The following is a 20845-nucleotide window of genomic DNA, read 5'->3' on the forward strand; positions in this document are numbered from 1 at the left end:
TGAGCATGTTCACCCTGAGTTAAGTGCATGAATGAGTAGGAGCTTCAAACTAGCTGCTGAGCAAGACTTTTTTTTGTCGAAGGACTTTGCTAACATCCACGATGAAATGAAGCATTACTACATAGAGCAACGCAGTTATGTCCATTATGGCAGTTCTGCCACATATTTTCCTGCAGGGCATCACAGTTAGTTCCTTTTATAGCAAAGAAAGGCAAGTGCAGAAATCTGAGAGTGGATGAGTGATAAAAGAGATCCCTGCAAGCTCCTCAGAATTCCTAGATAAAGATGAGGAAATCATATTAAGGTAGCACGGCGAGTCAGTGAGCATGGAACGAGGAAAGGGGAGGAGGGAGTGGAGGATATGGTTTAAAGGATGTGTATGCTGACAGAAATGATCAAATCAATTTAAAATAGCGTGTATGAAATAAACAACCAGAGAAAAGAATATATCATCCAAAACATATTGCAGTGTTTGGATTTTTCTTTTAATCTTAGTAACATATTTATTTTAGGAAATTCAACTCAAGATTAAAAACACTACTTAGGTGAAAAACTATCTAATGATGTTTCCTTTTAATACTCCCCCCCCCCCCCCCCCCCCCCCATATCCTTTTCCATTCTTGCCTGTTTAGAGGTAATACAGGAGAGATGTCCACAGAAGCACAGAGTTCATATTTTGAATAAATCAGCACCATGGACAGAGACAGACCAGGCAACCGCGTCTCCGGGAAAAAAACATCTATTCTCAACTCAACTGAAGTTTTTGAAAAGTAATCCCAGCTAAAAAAAAGTGCAGAAAAAATTGTTCAGCTGTTTACAGAGCAATACAATGTGTGCAACAAACGGTTGTTTTCATTTTAAACAAGTGCGCACAGAGAGCACAATGTCCCCAGAAGGGCAAAGGCTATACTTAAACTTTGATGCTTTATGATGTTTATACTACAACATGCTGAATATCTGATGTTAAATGATAATAAAAGGATTCTGATGTTGTGTGGCGTCATACTGAGAGAAAAAACTGTGTACAACACTCTTGATATGTTTTCTTTTTCAAGGCGAATGCTGACCTTTGCTTCCAACAGTGACGACAAAGACCAAATGCTTAAAGAATCTAGTTAGCTGTTACCAGGGTCTACAGTCACACAGCTGTTAAAAATGATATCTTGAAAGCTGTGGACACTGGACTGCTAACAAACCTCTCTTTGTCTTCACAATGATATTAAATTGCAAAAGAAATAATAATAAATTCCTGCTGACACTTTCAGTTTTGTTTTGTTTTTTCTAGTTCATGGTGTGTTCCTTTTTTACCAACTGAGAACAATTAATTGATTATCATAATAGCAGAAATCTTTGTCTTCTACCAACAGACTTAAAGAGTCAGGCCATGCACTTCAAACCAATGCATTAGCAGGTTGGGCTGTGAAATGGTAAAATACTCTTTTCAGAACAAAGAATTCTCATAAAGTTTTAGTAGAAAGACTGATTAGATCATTTGTCTTTAAAGCTGCTGACCAAGAACTCACTGTGTAAAAGTGCTTTTATTATACTAACACTGAAATTTTCCACGATTAGCAGTTCATCAAAACCTCTAAGAGAAAGAAATACAATTGACAGGACAGTGAAAGTGTGGCTCCAGCAAGTCTACTGATAATGCATCAAAGCAAGACATCCCCCTCCTTTGCTGGAACAGTCAATGGCCCTACAGTCAAAGATGAAGGCAATACTGGCTTATAGTGAAGACAGAGCAAGGACTTAAAATTTTAATGTCAAAAAGCTTTGAGGCCATTTTGCTTTTCTTTCTTCCTCAGTTTGCAGTTCTCTTTCAAAGTGGAAGCTACTTCACATTGTCCACATTCCTGACTTCCAGTCTCCATCGTCCATCTCTTACTCCAATACCCCCCACACCCACATCTACCCCCATTCCACTCCTTTCCTTCTGTCCTTTTAACACTTGGTTTCCATCACTCTCGATGACTCTCCATCCCCCTGTTCTGGGCACGTTGAGCTAAAGAAGAATTTGCACAATTACTCTTGCTGTCAGAGGGTGTCACTGGTAAAAAGAGCAACCGGCCTTCCGTATGCCTTGTCGCATCCCTTGACCCAGGACACAGGGAAGGACAGAGAGATGAGAATCAAGACATAAAGGTGAGAAAGCAAGGCCAACATTTACAACAGCAACAATCCCTCAATCCCTTATTACAGCATACTAGTCTTTTGATCACTGACTGGAATCACAAGGAGACTCGTACGCCCTCTTCCAAACGTCCTTCAAGAGCATGACTACAGGCTCAACTTAGGAGTACTTCAGTCTGTTCCCTGTGAAGTGCCTTTGTGAAGTGCAATAGTTGCACACATTAAACAGGAAAAAAAAATTAATAATCATTTTTAGACTTTCCCAAAACAGCTCAGCCATGAAAGCACAGATTGTTGTGCTACTTGTACTCCATAAAGTCAAGAAAAAAGAAGTGGAGACAGGGCCTCAAAAAAGCAAGGCTGGGGTGGAGTGGCAGTAGGGTTGTGGGACGCAACAATAGCAGGCAGTACAGGGAGGGTATGACAGCAAATTAATTCCCATTGTTAATGGCTCCTCTAATTGTGTTCGCCTTAACGAGCATGACACCGCTGTGGCCGATTTTAATAGGTCCAGAACACAGGCGGTCTCAGAGGGGACACAGATTAGTAAGAGTGCTGGAACAGCGGAGCCACTTGTTCACATAGATAAAGGTTTTATATTCTGAAGGTCCATTAAAAAAATTATGTGCACTTTGATAGTCAAAATTCAGACGGGTTGCATTAATGTTTAATTAACCTAATAAAATCTGTTTATCACTTTTGTACTATGACATTTTCAAAAAGAGCAAATCTTTTTTATTAAGAGTCGCACAAACAATTCCTGGCATGTCTTCACTTCTTGCATTTATGACCAAATTGCATTAATTTTCTAACTAATGCTTATGCGCATTGTTGGCAAGAGTAAGATTAAAACAGTGTATGTATATGCTTGAAATGAAGTTGGAACCAGCTGCTTGCCTTAACACAATGTTGTGAATGGGTGGAGGGGGGGAGTTATCTGCCTCTGTCCAAAAGAAGCAGCAACCTCTGGGGCTGAAAATTTAAGCTAGAGCCAAAATGTGCATTTTTACTAATGAGCACTAGAGGCTGACCTGACTTTCCAGCAGAAATGACCATTTTTACAACCTTGCAAAGAGCAGCATGGTAGTGTGGGGGCTTCGGTTTCCTCCCACAGTCCAAAAAAACATGTTTTTTGGGTTAACTGTTTATTTTAAATTGGCCATGGGTGTGGATGTGAGACTGAATGGTATCTCTTTGTGCTAGCCTTGCAGCAAAATGTTGACCTGACCAGGGTGCCTACCTTGCCTCTTGCCTGATGACAGCTGGGACAGGCTCCTCTGTGACCCTGAACTGGATAAGTGGAGGTAAATAGATGGATGAATGGCAAACCCAAAAAAACACAAGATATTTTGGTGTTTTTAAAAGGCTAGTTTGACTAATGGTGACCCCATGAAGCGCTGAGTGACACCATAAAACATTTCACCTTAACACTTTCATAACAGCTGTCTTAAATAAACGAATTGGTAGTTGAATACAATACAATATTGTTACAATGTTTCTAAATCATTAACAAATATGGGTATTTGTCATTAGTGCACAAATATCATTATCTTATGAATTATTTCATTGTGGATCAGTGAGCCCCTTCTTAGTCAGTTTCCATAGTTTCAACTACCATGATTCAGTCAAGCTGCTAGCTTGGTTTCTTTTACCATTAGCCTTTGACACATACAGCACAGTGAGGACAACATCACTCCAGATTTATCATAATTCAATGCAGAAAAAGACGTTTTGGTTCCTGAACCTAGTTGAACACTTAAGGAAAGCCAAAGATTTTTTTTAAGTGAATGAGTTAAACAGGAACGCAGTAAGTCTTATTATTTAAGCCATGACCATCTCAAATGCCAATGTGATCGTTCTATCATAAACATCATTTACTACTTTATTGTAGTCATTGCTGTAATGTTTATGTTTATCCACACAATGTTCTCCAAACCCATGTTTAACCATCAGGTTTATCTTGTATAGTGTGATGAGTTTAAGACCAGAATTGCAGACATTAAAGAAAAAACCAACAACTCACCACTAGTTTTGCATCATTCGTTGACTTATAGGATTATTTTGTTTAAGTCCAAAAGCTGTTAATTCTTTACTTTGTGTCCTGATCAGTTCATGTACAGATGCAGGTAATAAACTCTAGAAAAACAACAGCCACAGCATGTGTGAGGCCGATCAGTTATCTCTGATGTGTGCACAGACACAGTCACATCTGTATCCACGCAGAGGCAGACTGTTTCGATACTCTTAGGACACTTGATTTCACCTAATTTGGGGCGGAAACACTGCACACGAAGGTAAGGTGGGATGGAAAGAGGACGAACTCTTTTTATCTTTTAAAGCACATTTCCTTTCATTCATTTATCTATCTCTGCCTGCTTTGATCTCTGGCTCCTCACAGTTTTCTCTCCATTACTTTTACCATCTCTCTGCTCAGTTTTACTATCGCCTCCATCTTTCCAAAACAGCTTGCAAGCTTTTTATAACCGTTCTGGTTTATGAGGGGACTTCTAAAAGGGACGACTGCGCAAGAGAGATAGCACATATCTGACCCTGCATACAAGTTAATGTGGCACCATATATCCTGAATCTATTCATGGTGGAAACAAGTTGCACTGATATGACAACACTAGTAGCTATAATTTCCTAATTAATCTCTATCTGTCTATGGGTGATGGCAATCCACTCACTCCCATGTTTAGGCTTAAGTGAAAATTTCCTCTACAAGACATCAACAGGACTTCTTCTCCATGCGTTTTAATTAGAACATTTACAAGACTGCAAATCCTTGCCTTTAGTTTTGTACACACACACACTCACACACACCACCGGCAAGTAGCGGACTGTTTGATCAATGCGGGCACTGAAGATTAAACTGAACTCGCATGACCTGCTTTCTGATCTTCCACACCAATGACTCAGTTCCCCCCCCCCCCCCCCCCTCATGGCCTGAGCTCACTAATACCACCTATAAAAAATCTATAAGCTTTTATAAGCTCTTCCGCACACTGGCTCTGTGTGAGGGAGAGCGCAATTTGCGCACAGCAGTATCATTGTATTTTGTTTTAACTTGTGGTGTCTAATGTGTTTGTCGATGCGCTCCTCCCAGTGTTGAATCCAGCTTTACTGTGTCAATAGCTCTCTGGCTGAAAGCTCAAGGCGGAAAAAAACCTGCATGTGCTGAAATGATACACTTCACAGCGAAGTGGTGGTGGTCTCTGTGTATGGGGAGGGAGGTAGATCAAAGCATGTGATATCTGATAGATTAGGTTTCGCACAGCATGTCCTGGCAGTCTGGAAATAACATATTAGTCTGCCTCTGAAGACCAAACATGGTAAATACAAAAAGAATTAACCTTGGGGGGAGATATTAAGGCTAGCTGAGGACTTTTAGTTAGCTTTAAAGGGGATTAATTTCTGTTTTTTGACATTATTTCACACTGTGACATAAATGGATTTAAAATTCAAGGTAAAATTTATATGAAGCAACAAAAAAAATCTATATAAAGCACATTCATGATGCGTTCCATTGAAAAAAGGCTTTAAAGCCAAGCAGCTCTGTCAGTGCTTCACACAGAATGGAAAAAAAGAGAAAACACTGGTACTCTGCATCGCCATAGCGATCCTCTCAGCCCTTGAGATTAATTTAGGTCGGCTAATATATTACATGCATTTCGCAAGTCAACTTATCCTGTGGCAGTATTATTGGAAGCACTTTGATCATGTTAAATAAAAAATATAGACCCAAAATGTTTTTGCAATACTTCACCTCCATTTGGCAAATTGGCAGCCGCTCTAAGTGCTAGTTTATCACCGTGTTTTACAGGCTACAAGTGTGTAAGGCTTTCTGTGACGAATAAATTCAACACACATACCCAGTGCTTGCATCTGGGGGTGTGTTGGGGCATTAAAATTAAACGTGATAGTGCAGTGGATTATTAGCAGGAAACTATCCTTAAACTAAATCAGGCATCTATTATGAGTAACGCAGTGATCTCAGTCTTCCTCTCTCTCACACACACACACACACCTTAAAGCCTGCTATATTAATTCCTCTACACATACAGACAGTGAATTAAAAAAAATCCCTGAAAGGTTTACGTCAGCATGGACTTATGGGCTCTCCCAAGCGGCTTAGCTTTAAACGGAAAGAGCTGGAGATGGACGAGAAAGGCAAGTCCAATTTTTCCAAGATGAAGCTAACAAAGGAGGTGGAAAAACATTCCATCCACATATTCAGGCCCTCAAACAAGAAAAAAAAACCTCCAGGATTTTAGCTTTATATATACACTCTCTCTGTGTGATCATAGCCTATGTGATTTCCAGCATTTGACAGTAAACCAGTTCACTCTAAAGCTTTGCGTTTATGCCAAAACAAACCTCCAGTTGGTGGGAACCAAGCTTCCGAATGTGATGAGTAATAATTTTTTCTGAACATTGAGCCCGTTTGAAAGCTTCATTTGAATATAAACCAGGTTTTTCATACTGTGTTGTCTGTTTGGGCATATTTTAGCAGCGACATGAGTTATGTACAAGTAAAAAAGACATGTACAAAATATCAACAGCAAATGTCAAGTTTTGATATCACACCCCCTGAAATCAAAGCACTTTCCAGGCTCTCGACATTTTATGCTCTATTTTAACTTCACTCCCAGCTGTTGGTCCCTCTTCAATAAAACCTAAAAACCTTCTGATGAATAGAGGCACACCCAGTAGAGCATGAGAGAGCTCTGCCCCTTTCGATGAACAGGAGTGAACCACTTTCCAGAGTGCACGCTTGTCAAAGAGAGCTCCATCTCAGCGAAGATTGACTCTGAGCTGGATTTATGTCATCTGGAGATGTTTTATGTCAGAAATGTTGTTCTTTAGCCAAATTTCATGCCACACTAAGACAGTCCTATGCGGGTTTTAATGCCAGATAACACTCAGGCTTGTAACCGCAAACCAGAAACTAGTTCATCTTAGAGCAAAATGGACCTGAATCAGCTGCTTCTTAGGCTTTAAAGCAAACGTTGAAGTTCTAAAAGTAGCATGTGCAAAAATGAAGACAAATTAATGGGGTGAACAAATGTGCACCTGCAAGTGTGAATAATGTAGTCTGACAATTGTAAAGTCTCTGAGTGCCACGTGTATCTTTATTATTTCACTGTGGACTTATCACTGCCTCAAATGCCCGCAAGTGCCTCAATTTGGACATCTCTTACATCTCATCTTGACAAAGCTTAATCTTCCTACAGAATGCAGTAAGAGTTATATCTCATTAACTACTAAGTCTTGAGCTACCCATCATTTCTTCATATTTTGCTTCTAAGGAGCCCTTTTTTTAAGTGGTCTTGAGCAATAGTTCTCCAGGCTTCTTGAAGGACATTTCAAAGCTCTTCTTGGGTTTTTGGCAGCTTTTGATCCATTCTCTGTCAAGATGATCCCACGCTGCTTCAATAATATTGAGGTCCAGGCTCTGAGGAGGCTAACCCATGACTCATACTGTAGTATTCTATTGTGTGCTTTTCAACCCACGTATACTTTAACAGTACTGACCTTGTGTTTGAGATCAAGACTAAACTGAAAAATTAAGCCACTGCCATTCACACAGATGCTGCGGATACTCACTGTTGTCCTTCTTACCTGATTTTCGCTGTATTAATTGATGACAATTTGAACCAAAAATGTCAAATTTGGATTCATCACTCCATAAGAACCTGGCACTGGTTTTCAACCCTGTTCTTGTGTAATGTGTAATCTTTTGTAATCTCTTGTAAGCTTTTCCTAATAATGAGGGTCCACATGCATCTATCAGGTCCTGTCAGCTCTTTGCTGTTCTTTTTCTATTTCTTTTTAGTTAGATACTTTTTTTTAGACTGACCCTTCCTGGTTTTGTCTTTGACTTGGCCAATTCACTTGTATTTCAGAGGAATTACTTTACACCATGCTGAGTTTTGATCTAATAGTTCTTTGGGAAGAAAATTAGAACAGATTATGTGTTTTTGTGACTGGCTGCGACTAACACAATGACCTAAAATTTAGGTCATTGGAAGAAAGAAATCCAGAAACAAGCAATGGATCGAAGAAATTACAAAAAAGCTTGCTTAAGAGAGTTCAGGCAGTGCAAAAAAAAAAATAAATAAATAAAGGTGGTCATGCCAAATATTGTCAGTAAAGGCTCTTAGAATTATACTAACATAGTTCCTGCTTCCTTATATACTACATTTCCATAGGCTTGCACAAGTTTCAGCAAATTGCTCCACCTATTTCTCATTTTTGCATTTTATTTGGTTGACTCCTTTTATAGCAAATCATAAATCGGATTTTCAAAATCAATTTTAATATTATGAACACAACTGATTTTGCTAGCCTGAACTCTTTTGTCAGCCTGAATAAATGAAAAAAAATTGACAGATTCTCAGGCGCAATGCTAAATATGACACATAGACTTTTTTTTTGTTCGCACAGAAATTACATTCACTCTTTCTCCCATGAAAGCAGCAATTTTTACTTATTTTTTTATTTATTTCCACTGTCGTCCATCTGACCTCCAGCTGGTGCCTCCACTATCGAGCCGTTTTAGCAGCTCATATCGAGCATCAAGCTGCACCGTATTGCCGCGGGGCCATCTGCTGAAGACTTGGCAGCGGGTCAGATTTTACAGATATTTTCCACACTTCACGCTGATGCTATCAAAGTGACATGGCTGTCATATCTGCAGATTTAATGCTGATGAGGAAAATGCCATGTAACAGATCAGCAGCAGCAGCTTTATATTTTCTGAGGATGTAGCTTAACTTATTTTCATTCAGACAGTATTTGTGCTTTGGGATTTTTGCATAATTTGTACATTGTGTTTGTACGGTGAGGAAAATGAAGGCGTGGAAGCTCGGGTCTCATATATATGACTCATACAGCATCCGTGTCCTGATTACCTCATTAGCCCGTTTTTAGGATTTGCTCCAAGTCGAAGCATCCAAAGACAACATCGTCTCCTCCCTATGGGACTGTGTACCTGATGATGTAATACAGGGCGTCAAAGGGTTGACAGACAGGCGTTGATGATGTAACCACAGTGCTGGAGAAGGACAGAGTGCTTTTATGGTCGTCCAAATGTGCGCACAGGCTATGATGGCTACAAAATATCACAGATCACAGCCGATACAAGCCGCAAACTTTTGTGCAGCAATAAATTCTAAAAGCTTCATAAGTGAAAAGTCAAATCAATCAGGTGAAAAAATTGCACCCACAGCTGCAATAAATAATGCAAATGAGTGAATATGTGATTAAGTTATTACCTGAATGAAAGTATTTCCTGTATATTTTTTCTACTACACAGCACAATAAATCATGGTTGAGGCTTGGTGGAGCCGCTGAGAAGACCAGGAAAGGCGATTGGACATGCAGTGCCTGTTCCGATCAACTCCAGAGTGCCTCGCAGGCTTAGGTGGACGGCTTTGAACATTACTCTGGCTCGTAAAGTTAACCATACCTGACATTTCCTTAGGCTAGCGTGTGCTTGTCCACAAGTGTGTGTGTGCGTGTAGCTGTGCGAGTATCTAATGCTGTACGGAGATTATGTTGGATAGAGAGCAACGGCCGATAAACGAACTGCAGTAATGTTCAGATTACACAAAGTTTAAAAGGCAGGAAATGCATATGTTGCATACTTCATGTTATGAAATTAAAATAAAAAATATATAGCCCCTGTAAACATTTCCCTTTACTGCATCTTCCTTATTAACTGTGTGCACCATCCTTTATCAATCTATATATCTATCTATATTTCTCACGTGGCTTCTTTTTTTTTTGCTTTTACTTTTTCTCCCTTTCCCTTTTTTGCTGAACTCCTCGTCTCATTTTTCTATTCCGTGCCTCCTTGTCTCGGGTAACCTCCATCCTCCCGCTGTGACACGGACATCAATCCCACACGCCATCTTGAAGGATGTCTCAATTCTGGAAATGCATCTAGAGGAGAGAGGACTGAGGGCAGAGGAGGCTTGCTGGGTTAGCTATGATTGAAGATGCACAGGTTTATCCTTTGCAAAATCATTTATACCCTCAACATATAAAAGAAGCGTAACACAATAAACACTCTGTAGTAGCAGAAGTGCATCATATATATCTTTAGTTCTTTAACTAAATCTCACTACTGGACTCAAAAAATGACACAAAATTAAATATTTTGTTCAAACTGTTCACCTCCAACACAACCCCATAATTTAACTGCTCGTGCGGACACACACGCTGATGCAGACGAGTGCACATGGTACTAAACAATCACAGTTGTCTGTCGAGGGATTTTCTCTGCTAAGCTTTCGGGAGGTGAAATCTCTGTGACAGATGGGAGGACATTTTTCCACAACTGCTTTTACTTTCAAAGAACATTTTCAGGAGCTCACTGACCACTCGCAGACATGCCACAGCGCTGTCTGCCCTTGAGGAATTCCAGCATCTTAGCATGAAGGGCAAACACTAGAGCAGCACAGATTTAAATGAAGCATAACATTGAAGACATTTAGCCCTCTCAGGCTCAAATTAAGTTTTTGTTGCTAATGCACAAAAGAATACCTGCAGTGGTACTTCTGAGTAAAAAAAAACTCATAAAATATGTATGTGGGGTAATCAGGTTGTTAGCTTTTAACTGTTGCAAATCTGCAACGCCTGCCTTGAGAGGGTTAGAAGTGTTACGCTACGGTCAACAGATTTTTAAAACACTGCATATGCTAGCAGCTGTTAACTGACGCTTAAAAGCACATTTTAAGTTGAACGATAACACAGATTGCAATGGATTTTAAGGAGATTTTTTTTAAAGCAAGCCATGAGGCATGTATTAGTGCTACTCTAATGACATCTGCATATCACTTATTTTCTTAGCTCCACAATAACAAAAATAGTTTTAAATCATACGATTGGTAGGCAGCTGCTAAAGAGGCCAGCTCTTTGAAATATTATATGATCGTAGATTTTGTTAATGTACCATTAACGTAATAAAAGTTATCGCAGTGATGAGAAAGCACAGATTTCAGAAGCAACTGATATTGATGCAAGCTTTGGTTACTTCGTGACGTTATCTGTTTACAATATGCGATGGGACTGAGTGACACCAGATGATAACACTGATGGCATTTCCATTTGCAAACACAACTCTGAAATATGTAGATTGCATACTAATGGCGCGCGTGCACTCCGCTGATTGCTCATTAGGCCTGCTGTTCATTTGCATGGAGAAGAAATGAAATGCATCCATCAGATGTGTGAATAATTTACCTCCAACCATGAAGGCGGCAACTTGCTGCGCAGCTAGTGTAACATGACAACCTACAAAAACATGTCAAAATCCTGGGCAGAGCCACGTTGTGGGTGTGCAATATTTACTAATGGAATGAAATGTCATATGAGGCATCTGGATGCGTCAAGGACGAGAACGGCACGTCTGTCTTTCAGCGAGTCGGCGTGTTGCCTGGGAAACAGTTGGAAGCCATGTTCAGGAAAAAAAAGAACAAGAAAAAGAACGGCTGAGCCAAAGTTTTTCATTTTGATTGATTAGGGAGCATGCAGATGGAGGACAATGAAAGGAAACTGTTTTGCACTTCAGCCGTGAGGAAAGTGGGACAACATTTGGGCTCCTCAGCCCTATGGGGCTTCTCAGTATGTGTTATGCAATTGTTTTGCCCCTGTTTTATTTTTTAATCTGTCCAATTATTTAGCCTGTCCGTCATGGGGGGGGGGGGGGGGGGGTGTATACTGTTGTACTACGTGCCACATTATCACCCCTCTCACTATAGCTTGAAACACCTGGCATCACCTGGAACGCAGTCAAAAACACCATTATTTAAACCTGATATATACAGTTACTGAACGGATCGGGTTTTTAGCTTGTACTGAAAAAAGGGTTTCAGATTTTTCCATGTGTAAACTAAATAAATGAATACATTCCTGCAAAAAATTCAGGAAAACCTGTATACAGTATCATATTGTTTTTGTGGTATGATAAAGGTTTTTTTTGTTTTTCAGAAAAGTCACACTTGAGTATCTCTTTTGCTTGAGTCCACATCAAACTCATCTGTGCACGATCATTTTTCATCCATTCCCAGAGTCAATGTAATGATACGAACTGGGCACCACCAGGATGACAGTTATGTACTGGAGAGTGCAAAGACTCTTCCTACTAAATGTTTAACATCACACTGCAGTTCAGTTTTACAATATTTATATTGAGCAAATACATAACAAAGGTCATCTCAACTCTACTTTAAAAGTAGTGCATAAGTAATATTGGTCACAGTTATTTTTGTGAAAAGGAACATTTTCACAGGACTCTATGCAGGTCTGTTAACAGGCATAACAGTTAACATGCTGAGGTCTGTAGAGTCAGAGATGTAGCTCTTGGGGGGGGGGGGGGTTTCTCTAATTTTTTTCTCTTTACAGTCCTGCAAAAAACTAAGCGCACCCCATCAAATTCAATAAGTTGTAGAACCAACTTTAGTTGCAGTACCTTCAAGTAATCATTTTTCTGCATGAATTTTTCAGTCTCTCATATCAAAATGTTGTGGAGGAATTTTTGCCCCTTACTTCAGTTCATCGAGATTTGTGGGCTTTCATTTTAGCATTTCAGATTTAGATCTGGACTTTTACTGGGTCATTGCAGCACCTTTTTTAGACATTGCTAGTGTGTTTGTTGTGTTCATTATCCTTTTGCAGGACAACACCTTGTCCCAAACTGGGTTTCGACTTAGTGAAAGGCGCAAAACCTCCTTGCTTACAGTTGGTTTGAGGTGTTTATGCTGAATTACTGTGGCACAGTGCATTATTGTGAAATATCTTCATGTTGGTCTTATCTGTAAAATGACATTGCTCCAGAAGTCTCTTAGTTTTTTTGCAATTTCTTTCGCCATTGCACGGCCCACCATGGGACATCCACTTCTTGGTGTGCTGCTAACATGCATCTGAATCCTCCAAACCAGCAAACTGCCAAAACGTCTGCTCTCATAGAGGTGCTCACATTTGCTCAACGACAATCAGCTACATTCGGTTAAGGGTGTACTTAGTACACCCTTAGTACTCAAAAGAACTGCATAGAGTCCTGCACTAACTGTGTTAATACATTATTGTCAGTGGGTAGTGTGTCACCATAACAAAGACCCCTTTACCAATTAAGAAAAGATAAGAAACCTAATGCATTAATAAGAACATACGGTTAAGACCCTGGTCATCAGGAAAGGTATAGAGGAAAGTATTTTTCATATGTTATATTTATATTCATGTTGAGTAGGGACACTAAATCAATAGTATAATGGCAACCAAATATTATGTTCTATACAACACAGTAATGTAATAGTTTTACGGTAATAAACCATTTGACACTGACAAATGCAGCTGCCAGTAGTTTGTTTTCATTTAAGTACTGAATTTGTTACAGAGAAAAATTGAACTGAATCTCTTTTAAAAGTGAATGTTTTCAGTCAACAGAACTGATCAATTTCCCTGTGCTTCTCATCACACTTGTGAAGAGAACTGCCCATTCCATTAACTGTAATTTTATTTTATACCATTTGCACAGTGTGAGCAGTGCTGTCCTATTTATTTGCACTCAGTACAATATAATTCAATTTAAATTCAGCCACAGTTACAACTAAATTGGATCAAACCAGCACTGCAGACCAACAGTCCAGTGTCCGGTGGGGCAAATCCTAAAGAAGTTACACTCTGGATTACTACACATATCCACATACTGAAATAAATGTAAAGGCTTTGATATGTATCCCGTATATCTCAGAAAACAGCAATTTTTATGTAATTTTCTTACACCCTAGCACAAAAACAGTCACAATCCTAAATACATATGCACACACGAGCGCACACGGTTGGATTACAGACAGCTGGGACAGTCTTTCGACCCGCTCAACTTGTGCATGAAAACAGCTAATATTCTACCAGTGAGTCAGGAATCACCCCGCAGCTACATCCTCAGAGAAATGAAGCAATTTAAAAGCACTACGCACCAAATGTGATATTCATGATTTGGATTCCAGCAGCAGCAGTCACCCTGTCATAACCGAACAGACATGATTCCCATACAGAGAGGTGAGGGGGAAGTAGAGTAAAGAGCTCCAGTAATGGTACAAAGGGAAATGGCAAGAGAAAGGGGGCTGAGAGAGAGAGAGAGCGAGAGAGCAAGAAATAGAAAGGACCATTTACCTCCTAAAATCCATCATCCACCCATCTACTTCTCTTGGAATCACTCCCACTGTTGTTTTCCAATACACAAACATGCTTAGAAGCAGTATTACTTTTCTGTCAGGCTCCAGAGACAGGAAATGGTTGTTTTTGAATCATAAATATATATTTTGCCATTTACCACTACTGGCTTCGAACTAGTCACATCACTTTTTGTGCCAAGGTTTTTGGCCTAGAAACTTGGGCAATCACAGAAGTGCAGAAGTGGAGCTACAATGAATATAGGTTGTAGGCTATCACTCACAGAAGTTGAAGTTGAAGTTACGTGACTTCACTGAACCATTTTAAGCAATCTTAAAATCTTTTTTATTTATTTATTTATTTATTTATTTTTTGCACTACAAAATTAATTTTCTTGTCATTTTAATCTTCAGGGGATTTTTTTAATCACCTACTGGGTAAAGAATCCATAACTAAATTTGTATAAGCTGCTGAAGTGAAAACTGGATGCATCCAATAAGAACAAGCAAACACTCAAACATCCTGTACACATTTTGCTCCAGCTCTATCCAGCTCATTTATTATGCCTAAAAGAAGATTTGCTGCTAATGTAGTGTTTTTCTAGCCTTCTTGACCACTCCAAACACTCTTTCACTGCAAGCTACATTCACAGACACACTTCCTAAGGACCCTTTGGCAAGCAGGCTGACTGAACCCCCCAACTTTCCAAATAAGGGATGACCTGCTCAGCCTCCTGTGACACAATCACCCAAGAAGCATTCAGCATTCATCAATTTAAACGCTCATTGTCACATATCTTTAGCAGTCTCTTTGGCTCTTAACCTTGTGTTGGTTGCACAGTGCTCTTGTAAAGTCATGGTGAAGAATATTATTTGGAGAAAAGGCAGACAATAAATTTTGATAATAGCAAAAGTCTAGCCTTAGAATAGAGATTTAATAGGATCAAGGCTAGCGGGCCTTTAAAGTGATGGCTTAGGTGTTAGAGCATGAACTGTCAAGCTCCAGGCTCATTGATCTGAGAGCATCAGAACAAGGAGCCGAAGTGGCATCCAGCAGGAACACGGCGGGGTTACTCTAATGTATGCTACAATGTATTTGTGAGTGTATGTGCGTTCACTGAAATCCCAATCTAGAAGAGTTATGTGAACCCCCCCCCCCCCCCCCCCCCCCCACACACACACACACATGATTTTCCTGAAGGAGACGGTCGCAGGCAGGAAATGGCATGTGAAATGTCATACATTCTGCTCTCCAGTTGGTGCAGGCCCGGTAGGAGGGAAAACGAGGGCACGGTGGGTGCAGAGGGAGTTGCAGCCAATGTGGAAAAACATGCAGGCTGCCATGTGACATGTCAGGGTTTTATCTGCATTAGTGAGCGTTTTGTGTGTAAAGGCGAGAGGCCTATTATATCTGTAAGAGTGTGTGGGAGGTACAAAAAACGGTAGAGAAGCACCTGGAGCTAAGTGAGAACTCAGGGATTTCCACCTCAGTCGCCCCTATGAACACAAACGCACCACCTCGCCTACTCTTAATGTCACTCTCCTCGATTCCCTCCTGAACATACGTTTTAACACACACACACATACTTGGCAACCCCTATACAGAGCAGGCAGGGTGAACTGAAGGTTCCAGTCCAGTCAGGAGATGGTTTAAGTGGTGGAGAGCCTGATGGTTTGAGGACTGGTCTGAATACTGATTCAGACAGCAGAGGTGGTTCCTGAAGCATAAGCTGCTGATTAAGAGGGAAACGGGAAGTGGGGAGGGGAATGATGATATGAAGGCATGTGGAGAAGAGGAAATTTAAGAGAGGGAGTTTGAATGAAGGGTGGGAAAAGACAAGCAGATGGACAGCTGAGAATGGAAAACAAGTAATGAGGAAGGAGTCAAAGATTGGGAGAATATGAACAATGGAAGCCGAGAAAGTTGGAGGCGCAGTTGACGGAAAAAGGGTGACGAGGAAAGAGGTGTAGCCAGGATTGCTGCGTTTAGATCACACAGGCCCTTTATGAATCTGCCTCAGACTGAGTAACACAATTGCAACACTTCAGACTGTCTTTCTGAGAAGTTACTAGAAACAACTTTTCAGCCAAGTTCGACGCTCAAAGCTGAAAACAGCCTCGATTCGCAGTGCTAAAATAATGAAGGAGGCGAGAAATGCATGACGGGAGCAAGCGAGCATTTAATTTTTAATTTAGAGCTTTGCAAATGGATTTTCTGCTGTCTTTTAATCAAACAAAAACACCTAGTTGAGCTGGGAAAATGGCGGCTAAGCTGGAAATCCATTACATCTCAATAGTCAAGAATTATTTGTTTAATTCTGCAGCTAATGCAAGAACCTCTTGATGCTATTTGGGTTATTTTTCCTGAGATTTCTATGCATCTGTTTTGTGCAACTGTGCAAAATACGTGCATGTAAATATAGTACAAAAATTTATTTCAAAAGACATACTGAGATACCGTGAAAATCCCTCCACATCAGCACGTTTGACTGCTAATTTCAGCTTGTTTCTTTGGAAAGCATACCTAAATGTATGCTTTTATAAATAAAACATGTTCATTGTTTACACTGATCAATAGGCATGTGAACTTTGGGGAAATATATTTATTTGCTTTCTTTCCGAGAGTTAGATAAGATCAATACCACGCTCATAATGTAAAGCTACTGCAAGCAGTGGGGCAAATCTGAGTTTAGCAGTATCACTGAAAACAGCAGAAAACAGACACCCTAGTGATGTCAGGAAGAAAGCCTGTACCCTGTTCTTTTGCTTAAGTGTGTGGCGGGCTTCCCTCATCATTTATTTTCCACAGACTTCTCAGGAGAAGCCACTTGTTACACAACACTTGCTGTGTGATAGGAATAACCAGAAGTCACTGGCCAGCAAATAGAATAGATAAATATACAGGTACATTTACATGCACGGCTTATTAGGATGCTCGCAATGTGTCCCTGTCACCCTCCCATTACTCGAAATGTATCTATTCTCCTGCAGCAGTGACAGCGCAACGACTCACAATCTTGCCTGACCGAGATCAATGCTCTAAGTGGAAATTACGATGCTGCTTCACGTCTCGCGCATTTTATGTATCACCGCTTTTACATTAACGATGGGATATCGTACCATACGCTCTTTTGAATTGTGTCCATCTCATCATCTCTCTGTCTTGTTGTTCATCACCCTAGTGGAACTGTCAGGGGGCATGGTTACTGAATCAACAATTGAACCTACTTACTGAATCACATGCAATGTGTACAGTTCATACTGTGTGAGTTTGTGTGTTGCTGATTTTGTGTGTGTGTGTGTGTGTGTGTTTGTGCATGTGTGGGTACCATTCCTGCCCTGCACTCTTTAGAAATTACGACTTAATGGCATGATGAATCAATCTGGATTAACAAAAACAATGCAAATGCAGCCAAGTGGAGCAGATGGGGCTCAGTGCAGTGCGCTGTTTCTGTAACTGTGCGGATCTGGAAGAGTCAGTTCATGTGACCTTGATTGCAGGAGGCAAACAACATCAGCAGCACGGAAACCTCTGAAGCAACTCCGGCGCTTTTAAATACGAAAGGTTTGCAGGTTTTATTGTTTTACAACTTTGAATCAAAGGGGATTTTTGTAACGCCGATCAGAATATGCCATGTGAGCCCTGCAGAACCTGTGAGCTCGAATGTATGCTGTAAATGACAAAAAGGTACTGGGAAAAAATGATGCAAATCAAATCAAAATCAGTTGCACTACACCTGCAATTTTGTGGAGGATTTGTTATCCAGCAAGAAGGTGACACAGAGGAGAAACTTTAAGATGCACAGAAATGGCATAAAAACAGTTGAAATGGTCAAACTAGTAATCTATTCATATAGATGCATACTAACACTCATCAGTCTTCTCTGTACATTTTAACTAAAGCTGCATAAAAGGAGGTCACAGACAATATGTATTTATTATACCTTTATCCATCATTTGTATTGATTAATTGATATAAGATATGTAAATATTTGATCTTTGACCTTTTACCGCCGTCCAAAATTTCAGCTAATGCAGACAGTGTTTATTTTCATTTATTAATTTTTGCTCCATTAATGTATTTGTTGGTGAAAAGTGGCTGCAGAGCCAACGCTTGTGTCTTTGTGTAAGTTATAAGCAATTTACTGTCAAGTAAGACGAAGACAAGTAGTAAATAATCAGTGTGTATAGAAATAGCTGCTGATGATTTACATTTTGGTTTATATGTTTTATTTGCGGTAAAGATGCCCATAATTGCAAAACTTCTATAAAAAGCAGAAAATTCAGCTTCAATCTGACGTGGCTGTTAGGCGATTTATAAACAGCCCCAAAATGTCTTTCTATCTTTGCTTTTATTCCTGCTGGATTGCTCCTCTTGTGTGTTTCCGTTTCTGTCTTAATGAGGAGTGTGCTGTTTTTACCCACAGCCTGCACTATCAAAGTTCCATGTAGGTGTGTTCCAAGCAAAATTGGTGACATTTCGTCTCAGAGTCAGTGATGTGCCTTTAGGAGTTGCTTGATGTTTTAAGATGGGTGTTTACGATGTCACCAGGCACTCCTGGCACCTGTGAAACTGCTACCTCAGCTGTGCCTAAAAACAGATGCATTTTAACAGATGCATTCCACAGTCAGAATGTGGAAACACGAGGGGGCAGAGCGCTGTAACCTCATCTCAAAGAGAACAGCATGTAAACTGCATAAATGAACCACATTTCAGTTCTACTCTCCTGAAAAAGAAAAAAAACGTCCTTTCCACTGTTTGGTCGTGCAAAGGTGGTCACGTTCTACCTTGGTGCAAAATTAACCCAAGTTAAAATGCCAGTCTCGGTCCTTGAAATCAATATCCATTAAGTATTCATTTGATCTAATGGGAGCGTGACTGAGAGTGAACAATGTGAAAATACAGGAGGAACTTGAATGAGAAAATTAGGCCTCAGCTTGAAAGCGGGATGTTAAGTAAATCAAAGTGAAATCACATGGAGTCCAGCACTGAGCTCATACAGACACTGTGGACTGTTATAGTGTGTGCGTGCACTGACTTGACATGATGGCTACTTAGGAAGGGACTCTATATATGCTATATTTAGCCTGGAAAAACTGCAATAAAATAGGTAACGTCACAGTAATGTAATATGTAGAACAAATTACTCAGGTCACTAAATCTGATATTCATGAGAGGCAAGAAAGTCTGCAGATCTGGGGAAGTAATGTCACCTGTTTGACACAGAGCAGTTTCTGTCATTTTAATTAAAGGTCATTTGGGAAAAGGCACATTATTATCATTATCATCATCATTATTATTATTAATGTTACTAATGGAACTTTTTTATGCAGTGCACGCAGCACGAAAGCTACTTACTCCGCTTTCCTGGCCAGACCCACTGAACGGCAGAGAGTGGTTGGAGTCTGCGGAACAAGCGACTTGCAGCAGGGGCTCCTCTTGTCCTCCTCGGCGGAGTCGGGGCTGGCTTGGCTCGCTTTGGGCGACTGCGGCGAGGTGGGAACGAGCTGCAGCTGCTGTGGGTGGTGGGAAGACGGTGCAGGAGGAGTCGGGTGCTGCTGCTGCTGCTGAGGCTGGGCCGACAGACCGGTAATCTGCTGATGCTGCTGCTGCTGGGATGGTGGTGGCTGCTGATGATGCGCCTGCTGGCCGAGATGAGCCGCAGCTTTGTTGCTTCCCGGGTGTGGGTGAAGGTGGGCCGGCGCCTGGGGACTGGCGCTGCGGTGAGTCGGGTGGTGGTGGTGGTGGTGATGGTGGTGCTGAGAGGGCTGCTGGACGTAGTGATGGGGGTCCCGCAACTGTCGGTTCTCTCCGATCAGGTCCTCCACCTTCCGCTCGAGTTCGTCGATGCGCTGGCGCTGTGTTTGGATCAGGCTTTGCTGGTTCTGGACGATAGTGGTGAGCTCCTTCAGATAAAGAACGGCTTTCATTGGATTATCCAGCAGGCTCTCCATTACTGACTGTAGCTGTGGCAACGCGCCCGGCTATGTTGACTTCTCCTTTAGCTGGTTCTGGAGCGGTGATCGGTCGATGGGGCCTCTGAACAGTGCGTAACCGAGATGCTGTGGCGGCAGTCTGACGCCTCTACGCTCTGGTGAGGTTGAGTCTCTCTCTCGCTCTCTCCCTGTCTCTTTCCCCACCCCCCTCTCTCTTTCTCTCTCTCAGTACTTTGCAAGGAAACCAGAAATGGTGCTGATGCAAGGGGGGATCAGCATCACCGGAGTCCGGAGGCGGGGCCGTAGTGGACCAGTGATGTAAACACGCAGGGCAATTAATCTAGCAGCTTTCACGTTAAACGTGAAAGCGTTAAACGTGAAAGCTGCTGCCCAACCCACAGGCAACAGTCCAGTCAGTTTTTTTTTTTTTTTGTCTTGTTTCTTTCTCCCTTATTCTGTGTTTTCTACTCTCTCCCCACGTTTTCCTCCCTTTCTTTTCTTTTCTTTTCTTTTCTTTTCTCTTCTCTTCTCTTCTCTTCTTTTCTCTCTCTCCTCAATGCCAACTAGCTGTTACAAATGGCTACACCTCCCTGAAA

The 20845-nt window shown here is 40.9% G+C and overlaps 1 protein-coding gene across 2 annotated transcripts in view; it reads right to left on the bottom strand.

Moving 5' to 3' along the window:
- iqsec3a (IQ motif and Sec7 domain ArfGEF 3a) overlaps nt 1-20534 on the bottom strand; it is a 118677-nt gene extending 98143 nt beyond the window's left edge. Inside the window, exon 1 of one of the 2 annotated variants that reach the window (XM_004548272.6) lies at nt 19672-20534. In XM_004548272.6, the coding sequence (XP_004548329.3) occupies nt 19672-20267 (596 nt within the window). In that variant the 5' untranslated portion in view covers nt 20268-20534. The remainder of the gene's footprint in view (nt 1-19671) is intronic. The other variant, XM_004548273.4, reaches the window with a different exon arrangement.
- Nucleotides 20535-20845: the final 311 nt, after the last annotated feature.

This window comes from Maylandia zebra, linkage group LG17 (genome assembly GCF_041146795.1).
Source record: "Maylandia zebra isolate NMK-2024a linkage group LG17, Mzebra_GT3a, whole genome shotgun sequence".
Taxonomy (NCBI): domain Eukaryota; kingdom Metazoa; phylum Chordata; class Actinopteri; order Cichliformes; family Cichlidae; genus Maylandia; species Maylandia zebra.